Below are 12,704 nucleotides of genomic sequence, written 5' to 3'. Positions count from 1 at the left end.
AATAGGAATGAAAATAAATCCTCTTTTGTTCAGGACTTACTGGTTTCATGCAATTCCCCAGAAATTTCAGTTTACTTGCCGAAGATGGGCGTCAAAGCATTTGAAAGGAAATAGCAATACCTGGATAGTCAGTGAAAATGATATAAAAAAATATTCTCTTGAATACAAACGGCAAGGGGAGAGTGATCTTTATATGATCAATCAACAGCATGAACGTTCGCAAGTGAGATATAATAAATTACCATTGCATGAAAGTGTGAAGCAAGGAATATCAGTTAATTTTCCTGAAATAAAATATTTTACACCTGTCCAAATACGCATTCTACGTGCCGCTTTAATGAATCGCTTTCCTTTTATGGTACGCGCATGGAACGGGTCAGGTAAGTCATTTAGTGCACTCGTTGCAGTAATGTCTTTTTATTACCAATTTTTGGACAAGTTTACCAATGAAACCGAGCATGGGTGTCAAGTTCTCATCGTGGTACCAAACAAAAATCTTGCTCAGCAATACCAAGCGTGGATAGAAAAGCTTGCAACGGGGGAACCTATGCAAGAACCCCTACAAAAGATTTCACAGATTTTGGAGGTCTCCTTGTTTGGCCTTGAGGCAATCAAGCGAGACCTTCCGTTTCTACTCATTGCTGACTACAAAGATTTGGAACGCTTGAAAGGGTTGAACCATCCAATTTTGGACCACATCCTTCCAAATCTAAAGACTATTATTTTTGATGAATCGGACCTTTACATTCCAACGGAAGGGAGACAGCGTCGTTTAGCGGCTCCAGAGCCACGTATTGCGGCCACTTCACTCTCTTCTTTCATCCAGCTTTGCAGAGAACGCTCTTTGAGCTCGAGAATTAATAAAGAGCTTTCTGAGGTAGAACGCCAGAAAAAAATGAAAAGCGGCAGCTGGTTGCCGAATCTCATTTTTTTATCTGCTACAAATTCTTATCCATGTGCTGATTTTGTTGGTAAGAAAATTACAAACCAACTCGGTATCATTGGGATCCATCGTAAAATTCCACCCTACTGGAATTTTAATTCCACGCAGAAGATACAACACTTGCTGATCGAAGTTACGAAAGATCAACGGACAGGTTCTCTGCGGCTTGAAGATATTCAATATGAGTATGCTAGAAACCCTAATTATTATTTGTCTGTTGGTGATTCACCCCTGTCTTATGAGAATATTGAAGTATCGGCTGACATGTTTGTCGAATCCGTTCGAAAAACTCTAGCTGAGCTCTACAAAGACTATCGTTCGAGATACGCTCCTAGAAAAAATATATTTATTACAATTCCAAGAGAGTTTGACCCATCATGGTTTTGCAAACGATATCAACGAATTGGTACGACTCCACTGCGATCATTTGAGTGCTATCCTCTTAAAGGGGAAGCCATTCCGGAGAGTCATAAGCAAAAGCAGATTGCTTATGTGGTAAATGCTTCTGAGACAAGAGGTCTCTATGTTCCTGAGGTAGGCCACGTATTTCACCTGTGGAGTACATTGTCGGCTGCTTCATATTTGAACATTTCTGGGAGAATTAGTTATTTAAATAGAGAAGGCCTGGTGCTTAACTACTTGTTACCGGGCTTTCTAAAAAGTCGGGATTTTCAAAAACTAAATTGTTCCAGAAGCGCTCTGTTAGTGCTGCAACGTGTTGGTATTCGGCCTAAACAATTTTTTGAAACATAATGATAAATGTAAAAATTATTATCGGGTGATCCATGATCATCGTTCATTTTAATATATATAAAAGGTGCTTGGTTCAAATTATTAAAACTTATTTTCATTGTAACAAACAAGAGTATAATACAACTAATGCGAATTGTAAATAATTATTTATGTTTCCTTTTTGGCGAAGATGGCATCTAACGTCTATTCGGTCTCATTAGAAGAGAGCAAGTATTTGAATAAGTGAATACTTTACCTGTTTCCAGAGTAAGAAAAGTCCATAGAATCTCTACTGTGATTTCGACTTAGACTTCTTGGAGAACGTGAAGAAGGGCTTCTGCCCCTTCTGTAGCGCAGATCATTGTCAAACCGATTTGGGCGGTAAGAATTGTCTGAAACTTTGGAAAATCTTTTCCTGTCATTTCTTCTCTCGGGTCGCTTCAGGGAAAGAAACAACTCCTCGCCGTCTAGTTCACCGTTGTTCATTTTATCAACAGCATTCGCAGCCTGATTTGGATAAGAATAATCAATATAACAGAAACCCATGTTTGTTTTAGCTGGTAACGTACGTTAGTAAAATTCATAGTTGATTGCAGCCATACATTTTCTGTAGAGAGGCATATGAATTGAATTTACTCTACCATAAATTCCAAATATTTCTGCGATATGCTCACGCGTAACATTCCGGGTTAAATTCTCTACAAAGACCTAATTGTCATGTCGTTAGTGAAGACTGCCACAGCGGAGTAATAGGAAGGTGATTTAAGCATACGGTAGTTTGGGCCCTTTCAGGAGAACGCGAGATGGAACGTGAAGATGGCGATGCTGAAGAATAAGAGCCACGACTGTGGGAACGATAGGAATAGCCTGAAGACCGCGACATTGACCGTTCATAAGGGCTAGGACCTCTATGAGAATGGCCTGAACGGCCTCGATCGTAATCAGTATATCGCTCCGTGTACATTGAAGACATGATTTTGAGGCCTTCCCACGAAAGGAAACGACAAGAAGATGTTGGAGGTTGTCAAGCTCAACCAAATTGACTACCATAGAATAAAAGTGAATATATCATTTACATAAATAATTAATACAAAAAATGAAGGATTTGAAATTATTCTGCTACGTTTATGCTTATACTAGTTTGGGCAACTTGGTTCGGCGGACAGGATATCTCTCAGAATAAGAGTTCTTCGAAGATTTTTTCTTGGGGTCATACAAATCACGAGGACCACGGAAGAATCCTGGATCATGGATTCGTTGAGGGAACAGGCGTTTTGCTTGACGATGAGCAGCACCTTGACGCATGCATCGACTACGAATGTAGTAGCTGTAAGCAAGAGCATGAATATCCTCGGGGAAGGGGGAAGGAACTTCTGTAAGCCCTGGACGCGCTACTGGATCGCGCACATACACAAAAGAGCATGTTTGGAAGCATACTTCCAGGTAAGAGGGGATAAAAGCCATAAGAGCCATATAGGGTTTTGGAGAGAAGTTATGCATACCACTTTCTAGTTTAGAATCCAGAGTTGATTTGGACAAAGACGTTTCCTGGTTCTCTTCGTTGGAAGGGTTCGCTTTAGATTCATTCGAAGAAGTCCCATCCTTTTCGGTAGAAGTGTTTGCTTCCGAAGAAGCTGGTTGTGAATTCTTGGATTTTAATGCAGAAACACAGTGCAAAACAAATTTGGGCTCAACGGTTACCAGATCGCCTGGTTTGAGCACACGGTAGCTCCGTTTTTCGGGTAAACCATTGACACTAACTTTGCCGTGCACAACCAACTGACGAGCTTGGAGAGCACTGGAAGCAAACATTGCACGATGAATAGACATATCCAGTCGTGATTCTATAAATGCATACATCTGTGACATAAAGGGGATGGGGTTTTTGTTTTCATGCGAAGGGGTAACTCCATGCACTTTTGGTTGAAACGAGTTTTTCAGTTGATATTCACGTAGCTGAGGTCCATGATATGCTCTTGTTTCACGTTTTGCAATCCATTTTTTTTGAAAAAGCGTGCCGCTACTTGGGGAAGGTAACTGCTTGCGAGCAATATTGTATAGATTAAATTTGTTCCATGAAGGGCGCAAAAGCTTTAATTTTTAGTTAGCTTAAAGAACTTTATACTATCTATAATTTGTTTTCATCGTACCATCCGCTTCAAAGAAATAAATGGCTTTCCTCTCATTTGAGAAGTAGTAGTGTGAGTAGAGAGGGAAATGAAGCAAAAAAGATTTAATAGGATTAGAAAACACTATACGATTTGAAAAGATTTTTTCGTTTCAAAGAATTAAGGAATTGAGAAAAAATGATCTGGTATGAGTAGTGAGCGAACTTGACATCCTTGAAAACTGCAAAAGTTCATTTCCATTGTGATAATCAGGAGACCTATATGTAGGCAGTAATTGAATAAAAAACTACCTTTTAATATACATGAGGTATGTAAAGAAAGTTCATCTCATACAATTAAAAGGGTACCTTTGCTTCCTATGTTTAGGTGACCTTTATAAACAGTAAGAGACGAAGAAAGCTTTTCAACTTCGATATTTTAAACCAAGCGTACCATGCTTTTTGATCAAACTATGAATCCCGTTCTTTTATTTTTGTACCCATCACATGAATGTCAAATGTCCGATTCAACTAGGCAGCCTAACCGATCCCTTGAACAATTTATAACAGAAAAGTAGAGGCTGTATAACTTTCGGTGCAGTGCAGAGTTTTATTGATTTATCAATCGCCATTGGCACCTCAATCTGTATCCATAAAAAAGGCGCGAGGCATGAATTCATGCTTGAAACCGAAATAATATAGGAGAATAAGAAGCTAGTTATAGGACTTGTTGCAAACTCAGAGATTTCCAGGATTTTCTGTTTCGTTTTAAATTGATTCTTTTGCTTCTGAGAATCTATCGACTTTCGTAAAACTTTGAAATACTTTGAATAGAGCAACCAAGTTCGCGTTTTATCATTTCCTTCTTCAAATGTGACATTTATAGCTTCTCTTACGGATTTAACGCGTTAGTTTCACTTTGATCATGTAAACTGTTGAATGTCATGCGTGTAAACACTTCTTAAATTCAACGGATTTACGAATTTTATATTGTTCCACAACTATTATTGAATTTTTATTGTTTTTTAAACAACTTACATAGCATCTATTACCTATGGAAAACATAGACTCGTGTTCATCTTAACAGTTGGTAGATGCTACGTTACATCAACCTCATGTCCACTGTTCCTGCAGCGACTTCTCGTACAGGGCAAAAACAACCTTGTCGAAAACCAACCACGCACCATACGAGAGTTCCAAAAAAAGTTTGGAATTGTTATTAAATCCTTCATTTCTTGGTTGTTTTTCTGTTTAGCGTGAAAGCTGGAAATATGATTTCGTCTGCGGTCATTCTCGTCGGTGGTCCATCTCGGTATGTGTGTATTCAATGAAGTGCTCATAGTTCAAAATTAGACTCAAGTTTCATAAATCTAACAAAAAAATCGTTTAGTGGCACCCGTTTCCGTCCTCTCTCTTTTGATGTTCCCAAGGTAAGTACAGACTTGAGTCATTGATCGTCGATTGCTCATAGTGATTAACACTTGTTTAATAGCCCTTATTTAAAATAGGAGGTCGTGAAATGATTCATCATCACTTACAAGCTTTGTCAAAAGTCGAAAGTGTCAAGGATGTTTTTCTAGTTGGCTTTTATGAAGAGTCTGTCTTCAAAGACTTCATCCATGAAGCCTCTGTTGAGTTCCCCATGTTCCATCGTATCAAGTATCTCCGTGAATATAACTGCTTAGGCACAGGCGGTGGATTGTATCATTTCCGTGACCAAATTCTAAAAGGACATACAGACAACGTGTTTGTTATGCATGCTGATGTCTGCTGCAGCTTTCCCTTAAATGAGTTGTTGCAATCACACGAAGCAAAGAATGCTTTGGTTACCCTTATGGCTACCAAGGTAAACAAGGAAGATGCCAGTAACTTTGGTTGCCTTGTTGAGGACTCCAACACCAACCGTGTTTTGCACTATGTCGATAAGCCTAGTTCTTACTTGTCAAACATCATTTCTTGTGGTGTTTATGTTTTTGATGCCTCTATTTTCGACGAAATTAAAAAGGCTTATGAGCGTCGTATTGAGGAAGTTGAGAAGCAACTTCGTTCTTTGGATGATGGAATGGAAGATTATTTGAGCTTGGAGGACGATGTCTTAGCTCCTTTATGCTCTGACTCGTCTAAAGCCATTTTTGCTTATAATACTCCTGAATTCTGGCGCCAAATTAAAACTGCTGGGTCTGCCGTCCCTGCCAACTCTCTTTACCTTCAAAAAGCTTACCACGATGGCAGCCTTCCCAATCCTGATACTGAAGCTGAGATCATTCAGCCTGTTTTCATCCACCCATCTGCTACAGTTAGCCGTGGAGCCAAAATTGGTCCCAATGTGTTCATTGGCGCTCGTGTACATGTAGATGATGGTGCCCGTATTCGTAACTCCATTATTCAAGAAGACTGTGAGGTTTCCTCTCAAGCTGTTATTTTGCACTCTATTCTTTCTCGTAACTGCAAAATTGGTAAATGGTCTCGTGTAGAAGGATCCCCTACCTTGCCCAGCCAGCACTCTACTACCATCATGCGTAATCACGTTAAAGTACAGGCTATAACTGTGATGGGTGCCGATTGTCATGTTCATGATGAGGTTCGTGTTCAAAACTGCCTCGTTCTCCCTCATAAGGAGATCAAGGTTGGCTTGGTTGGAGAAATTGTCATGTAAATGCCTCCCGATTCTACTGGTTATAAAGCAATCACTTTACTTTCCTTTAAGCAATATCACATAGATTTATATATTTATACGCCTGAATAAGAAACGAAAAAAAAATTTTATAATAAAAAAAAAAAAAAAAAAAAAAAAAAAGAAGTTTGTACAACGTAGCTCGTACTTTGCATGAAATTAATCACAGGCGCGTAGCTAATATATTCATATCCAGTTGTTTAAACTTTTGACTCATGCTCGCTGTTTTGTAAATTTATGAAAAGTTCACATCATCAGTAGCTTGAGCGCGCATGGACACCTGCCACTCGGGTAGAGAAGAAGTAGCCTCTTCTTCGTTACTCGCATTTTGGAGATTTGGCACTTGCTTAACGTTGTCTGTATTGATTGCAGCACCATTAAGACTTTCTGATGAAGTTGGAAGGTTTTGTTGTAAAGATTGAAGTTGCTTTACTTCTTCAGTAAGCTTCTTCAATGCTTCTTCTTGTGATTTTTGGATTAATTCTAAAGATTGTGGGAGGGTTTTAGCGCTCATGGTATAAACATCATGAGAAATCCTTGCAATTTCTCGATCTCGCTGATCGGAGTCGCGACGCAAAGTACTGAGCGTCTCTTCCAAGTCATCTAAAGCACCATCAAGATCATCCTGGTTCTTTTCTGTTTTTTCAGCGAGATTTTTAGTCGTTTCTGACAAAGAATCTAGCGTCTTCTCAGCTTCCTCAAACCTACGATCTAACGCATTCTTGTCTTCTTCATATGCATTAGGGCTTGGGGGCTCTAACATGGGAACAAGGTATTTCTAAAGCAGTTAGATACAAGCTTGCGAAGCATTCCATTACCTTTACTAACGTGCAAGCAGACCACGCAAATCCGCCTGAAATTACACCCATAATAAACCAATCTCTCCAGTCCCTCGTAAGCGTGTTTTCACTATTTGAGCAGTTTTTCATTGCGTTATACATAGGACTTTGAGCTAATGCGATTGCATTTTGAATCTCGTCCTGATTTAGACCTTTAGAACTCAAAAATTCAACCTTTTTAGCGTCGGGAGCATTCGTGATTGAATCCTGTCTTAAAAACTCTACGGCATTTTTTAAAAGGTCTTGATTCATATTTATAAAGAGGATGTTTGGGAACGATGACTAGGAACCAAAAAATCAATGAAGAAACTGAACCACAAAGTACTATGTGTAAGTAGATGACTGACGAACAAAAATTATTAAGTTTTATGTGGAAAGTCAATCATATACAATTGTATAACAGCAATCAAAAGAGATCGAGTTTTAATTGAAAAGGTGAAACGATTCCCTTGCTTGAAACGGTTGATGTAGAAAATTCATACGAGCGAAACGATAACAATATTGAAGCAAGTAAATATTCATATCAAAAAATAAAGAAGCATGAATTGTTGACAAAAACTTAATGTAGGCAATGTCTGGTAATAAAATGTTTTCTTCTATTGTCTATACAAAATCATCATTCTCAGTGAGAACAATAAGCTCTAAATAAAGTAGTTAACCAAAGAAATGATTAGAATTTCCCTCTGGTTCCCAAGTCCAAACAAAGTCAAGGCATGTGTGAAGTAAAAAAATAACCATATTGTGAAAGAAGTCTACGAGTTTCGTACTTGACGAATATTAAAGTTAATGCGTTTAGTTCGAATCCAACGGTTCCATTGATCGCTTTCTGTTAATAGATGAGAAGGAGTCGTTGATGCAAGAATTTTGGGCACAGCTATGAGTTAATTCAGTTAGTTCTTACCATATCCTCAAATTCTCAAAAACTTACCATGGAATGCTTGTCTTGAAGGCCCTGCCATAATCACCACGTCTCCGCTATGCAATCGCAAAGCCATTGGAACCTCAGAGCGACTTGATCCTCCAATTAAGTAAATACAGTCTAATCCTATAGAAAGGGAAATAAGAGGAAGTGTTAGGTCTTCTTCGGATTTGTCAACGTGGGCACTGAGTGTGTCACTAGGAGAGTAAAAATTTACGATGGCAGCCTCGGCTTTCCATTTCCGGTAGTCTGTGTAGCTTTGCACGAGATCTTCAACGAAATTCGCCAGCGTTCTGGGGAAAGGAGGAGACAACGATGGGTCAGGATACACTTTCTCTGTCCAGTCATATTGTTCACCAAGGGTAATCCAACGGAGTTTTTTTTGAATGAGTCTGTCTACCGTAGCTGGTTTTGTAGGAGGGATCCCCTCCACGAGGTCACTTTCTTTGCCATCATAGTACCGTCTCCAAATACTGTCCGTTTCCAAAGGTAGTTTGTAAAAAGGAGAAAGATTTGTTTTGTTTTTAGCATCCTGTAATTGCCCAAACATTATTTCTTCTAGTAAATATTTTTGCAAGTGAGGTGAAACACAATTTCTCAAAATGATTAACCCAGGAACCTTGGAGTATATGAAAACATCCGGACGTATAGTTTGTAAGCAATCGTATCCGTAAGAATTTGGATCCCTTGTGTCTAGTACTTCTGATAAATCTGGTACTAGATCACCGGGGCATTTATATCGCTTTTCTTGTGCACGAAAAATATTTACATTTTCCATTCTGAGGAGCTGTGGAATCTGAACTAATCAATTCGTGTTTTTCTGGAAAGGATGATGGCTTTTCAAGAGGATGGACGTTTCTCTTTGTAGCAAGCACGATTCTACTATTGAAGTTTCCTCTTCCAGTTTCTCAATATGATTCCGTAGAGAATCAAAAAACACAACAAAACATGCAATGGATTAAGTCAAGCTCCCCGACTGAATAAATTTTAAGTTGTATGTTACTAGGCAAGGGTCTGAGAATTTCGCATGTCAGTAAGAGAAAATATCAAACAACAGAACAAGAAGGAAAACTACGGGAAATTTACTAAATGAACGTAAATTCTAAAAGGCATTTTGGTTTCGCTTTAGAGAAGGATTTTGTATGAGTTGATATCCTTGGGAACATTTCCTGCTATTCCATGGTTTGAAGTAGTTTGCAGAGAAAAGAATGGAATTGTAAGGCATAAAGCCAGTCGAAACATTTTGCTAGGCCTTTGTTCCGTTTATGCTGGATGTATTTGCTTAGTTTAACTCCAATGTCAAAAGCGGCAAATTCTTCAAATCTATAGCTGAAGATGACAGAGTTAGTAGACTTAGTTTATTCAGTTGTTTATAATATAAAAGAAAAGACTCATTCCACAAAAGCAAATTATGGAACAGTCAAGACTTGGAATACAAGCAATGAGTACGCACAAGGACGACATCCTCGAAGTATTCTAGGGTTTTTCTTATTTTTAGAATACAAAAAAAAAAAAAAAACTGAAAACTATTCAAGGCATGCTCAACCTTTCACACACGCCTTTATTGAATCTTGTTTATTTGTAAACAAAAAAAAAAAAAAAAATCAAGGGCAACTATTTTCAATTGCTCCAATTATTTGATATAGAAAAAAAAATTCTTTTTAATAAATAAATTCTTTATTTTTGCCATTGAGGAGCTCTGCGGATTTCAGGAATGGTAGAAACGCGTTTATAGATATTTCAATTAGAAACACGACAATGTATTCTGTCTCTCGCATAAACGCGAGTTATATCCTCTTTTCTATCTCGATAAATGCTTTTCAATTAAATTCATTGTAGGTTTTGTTTCTGCTTAGCATGTTGTAGTCACTACTTCTACGATAAAAGAACCCGTACATATTAAATATTATTCCCCTATCCTTTGTGAAGAGTAACCAACCTAGGCAAAGCAATTTTTAAGAAATAAACGAATAGTTGAAAAGCTTTTCGATTAATTGTACTAATATTTATTTAATTGAAGGTTCGGTTTTTGAGAAGGCACTAATACTCAGGCGTAACGACAATATCCAAGCTCCCTTTTATTTTGATAGAAATAAGTTTACGCTGCTTGTTTGTTGATCCCTTCTTTATATTTTTATAAAAGGAAATGTTGTATGAGTCTTAATTATTAAACGCAGTTATTTCCAACATCTTAATACTTTCATCCTTGGCATTGAACCAATACTTCTATTTATTATATTTTGCAAAGACACACATTATAATCATAATTGATTTATTCGTATCGTCCACCGAAAGAATCATGGCAGAAACGAAAAATGCTGCTGAACCAATGGGTCCCCCGAAAGAGAAGAATGTAAGTGGATTATCTCCAAAAATATATCAAAGAATAAAATTTCAGGATCCTTCTCATGATTCCGAGACGTACAACCGTTCACATACTTCAAGCAGATCTTTACCGTTTGAAAAGTTGAAGCATCAGCAAGAATTCGTGATCACTCAAAAGGAAAAGGAAAAAAGTGTTCCTCCTTTACTTAATAAAAGAAGCGCATCCGTTGAGAACCTTGGTTCCACTTCTTGTATCTCTTCTAGAAGCAACTTTACCCCCGGACAAAGAACGCATTCCTCGTTTGCTCCACGAGAGAATTATGATTATAATCAAAGCGATCAAGTGAAAGAGAAATCACAACCGATGCCAGTTTCCAGATTTCGAATGGCAAGGTTACGGCTACGGAGCTTTTGGGATTATGTTTGCCTAGAGTTGACGGCCTCTGATACTGTATCTGCGAATCCAATCAAACAAACAATGATCAAAAATTTCTTTGCTACTCCACTCTCCATTGAAAAGACTCTTCTTTATGGATGGTTTGTTTGCGTCGACAGCTTTCTCTACGTCTTCACCCTTTTACCCATACGCATTTTCCTATCCATTTTCTTGTTATTTCAATTCGTTTTTTATAATGCCTTCCGTTTTCTATTCCCTAGCAGTAAAGTATCCTCAATTGCTTTTTCCAGATGCAGAAAAATTGATCTTATAAAAGTCTCTTTATTACTTTCGACAAGTATTTTAATTCGAAGGCTTGATGTTAGTCGCCTATATCATGTTATTCGAGCTCAAGCTAGCATTCGTTTTTATGTTTTATACAATGTTTTGGAAATTGCGGATAGACTTTGTGGTGCTTTAGGACAAGACGTTCTTGATTGTTTGTTTGCTGATTACAATCTTTCCTTTCATTTTTTGGATCTTTCAGGTTGGCTAAGGTTTTTCTACTACTACTTTATCTCGCTTGCATACATGGTATTGCACACATTGGTTCTTTTATACCAAATAGTTACTTTAAACGTTACTGTGAACTCTTACTCTAATGCAGTTCTTGCTCTCTTGATGTCAAATCAGATGGTAGAGATTAAAGGATCTGTATTTAAAAAATTTGAAAAAGAAAATTTGTTTCAGTTGACATGTTCAGGTATGTCTTTTTTTGAAAAACTCAAAACTAATTTCCGCAGATGTCATCGAGCGTTTCCAGATTACAGTCATGGCGACTGTTATATTTTTAAGAAATCTAACAGAAATGTATACTACTTCCTCACTAGATGCCCCCTTAATAACTTTTGACCGTCTTGGAACACTAATGGCTCCATTTTTTTGGGTCATTGGTTCTGAATTATTTGTGGATTGGCTTAAGCATGCTTTTATCACAAAGTTTAATTATATTAAACCGAGTATTTATGGAAGATTTACTGACGTCCTCTGTCATGATTATGTTGCTTCTGGTGGACGGCCTGCTCAGGTTGGTTAGGACGATGTCCTTTTTCTTAGTCGAAACTAAAGCTAACCATTTTTAGACTGTCACTGGGAAATCCCAGCATGTTGCACGAAGAATGGGCCTTCCAGTTCTTCCCCTTGTCTGTGTGTTTATTCGGACGTCCATGCAAACATGGAGTATGTTTCGATCAACACATTCCATGAAACAAGAAATTGCCAAATCAATGGGAGTGCTTCTACCTACCGGAGATAATTACATTTATTACCTACCAAAAGGACAATCTCATGTTTACAACATTGAAAAAGAACCTTCATGGGAATCGATTTTCTTATCCTGGTTACAAGGAAAAGCAGGAATAGCTATTTTGTTCTTTATTTTGCTCATGCTCAAACTCATTTTGGGAATGGCTCTCCTTTCTTTTGCTCAATCCAGATACAGGTCTATGAAAGTACGAGAGGAAGATACGGAAACGTGGGAAAAAGAACGCAAGACAAACAATTTTTTCAGAGGACATATTGTAAGAGAACATTTGATATTCTTGATAAAATTAAGCTAACATTCATGTATCAGGAAATCGACAATCCAACCAAAGCGTATCTTAACAACTCCAAAGATGATTTGCCCGTCAGTAAGGGCCAACTACTCACATTAGAGCGATACTCGATGTTTTCAAAGCGTATATGGTAATTCAATGACCGTGATTCCCTGTTCCACTACTTTTATTTT

General features: G+C 37.9%; 7 protein-coding genes across 7 annotated transcripts; 3 read left to right on the top strand and 4 right to left on the bottom strand.

Annotated features, from left to right (window-relative positions):
- Nucleotides 1-7: 7 nt before the first annotated feature.
- Nucleotides 8-1,696, top strand: mrh5 (mitochondrial ATP-dependent RNA helicase Mrh5; the record flags this gene model as incomplete). Its single annotated transcript, XM_056179409.1, has 2 exons — nucleotides 8-380; nucleotides 408-1,696. 2 exons carry the CDS (start codon nucleotides 8-10, stop codon nucleotides 1,694-1,696), a joined length of 1,662 nt encoding a protein of 553 aa, XP_056035869.1.
- Nucleotides 1,697-1,872: 176 nt separating this feature from the next.
- On the bottom strand, nucleotides 1,873-2,648 carry rns1 (exon junction complex subunit, RNA-binding protein Rns1; the record flags this gene model as incomplete). Its single annotated transcript, XM_056179408.1, has 4 exons — nucleotides 1,873-1,879; nucleotides 1,932-2,232; nucleotides 2,278-2,383; nucleotides 2,448-2,648. 4 exons carry the CDS (start codon nucleotides 2,646-2,648, stop codon nucleotides 1,873-1,875), a joined length of 615 nt encoding a protein of 204 aa, XP_056035868.1.
- Nucleotides 2,649-2,806: 158 nt separating this feature from the next.
- Nucleotides 2,807-3,861, bottom strand: nam9 (mitochondrial ribosomal protein subunit S4; the record flags this gene model as incomplete). Its single annotated transcript, XM_056179407.1, has 2 exons — nucleotides 2,807-3,766; nucleotides 3,826-3,861. The coding sequence occupies 2 exons, from the start codon at nucleotides 3,859-3,861 to the stop codon at nucleotides 2,807-2,809; spliced, it is 996 nt and encodes a 331-aa protein (XP_056035867.1).
- A 1,192-nt stretch (nucleotides 3,862-5,053) lies between these two features.
- On the top strand, nucleotides 5,054-6,438 carry mpg2 (mannose-1-phosphate guanyltransferase; the record flags this gene model as incomplete). The annotated part of the gene is made up of 3 exons (XM_056179406.1): nucleotides 5,054-5,094; nucleotides 5,173-5,212; nucleotides 5,275-6,438. 3 exons carry the CDS (start codon nucleotides 5,054-5,056, stop codon nucleotides 6,436-6,438), a joined length of 1,245 nt encoding a protein of 414 aa, XP_056035866.1.
- A 253-nt stretch (nucleotides 6,439-6,691) lies between these two features.
- SOMG_00611 (peroxisomal docking protein Pex14) lies at nucleotides 6,692-7,547 on the bottom strand (the record flags this gene model as incomplete). The annotated part of the gene is made up of 2 exons (XM_056179405.1): nucleotides 6,692-7,234; nucleotides 7,275-7,547. 2 exons carry the CDS (start codon nucleotides 7,545-7,547, stop codon nucleotides 6,692-6,694), a joined length of 816 nt encoding a protein of 271 aa, XP_056035865.1.
- A 500-nt stretch (nucleotides 7,548-8,047) lies between these two features.
- abh1 (tRNA demethylase) lies at nucleotides 8,048-8,992 on the bottom strand (the record flags this gene model as incomplete). The annotated part of the gene is made up of 2 exons (XM_056179404.1): nucleotides 8,048-8,169; nucleotides 8,224-8,992. 2 exons carry the CDS (start codon nucleotides 8,990-8,992, stop codon nucleotides 8,048-8,050), a joined length of 891 nt encoding a protein of 296 aa, XP_056035864.1.
- Nucleotides 8,993-10,513: 1,521 nt separating this feature from the next.
- On the top strand, nucleotides 10,514-12,665 carry SOMG_00609 (ER protein folding protein; the record flags this gene model as incomplete). Its single annotated transcript, XM_056179403.1, has 4 exons — nucleotides 10,514-11,678; nucleotides 11,719-12,002; nucleotides 12,058-12,495; nucleotides 12,549-12,665. 4 exons carry the CDS (start codon nucleotides 10,514-10,516, stop codon nucleotides 12,663-12,665), a joined length of 2,004 nt encoding a protein of 667 aa, XP_056036057.1.
- Nucleotides 12,666-12,704: the final 39 nt, after the last annotated feature.

Source organism: Schizosaccharomyces osmophilus, chromosome 1 (assembly GCF_027921745.1).
Source record: "Schizosaccharomyces osmophilus chromosome 1, complete sequence".
NCBI lineage: Eukaryota > Fungi > Ascomycota > Schizosaccharomycetes > Schizosaccharomycetales > Schizosaccharomycetaceae > Schizosaccharomyces > Schizosaccharomyces osmophilus.
This window is presented reverse-complemented; position numbering and strand designations above follow the sequence as displayed.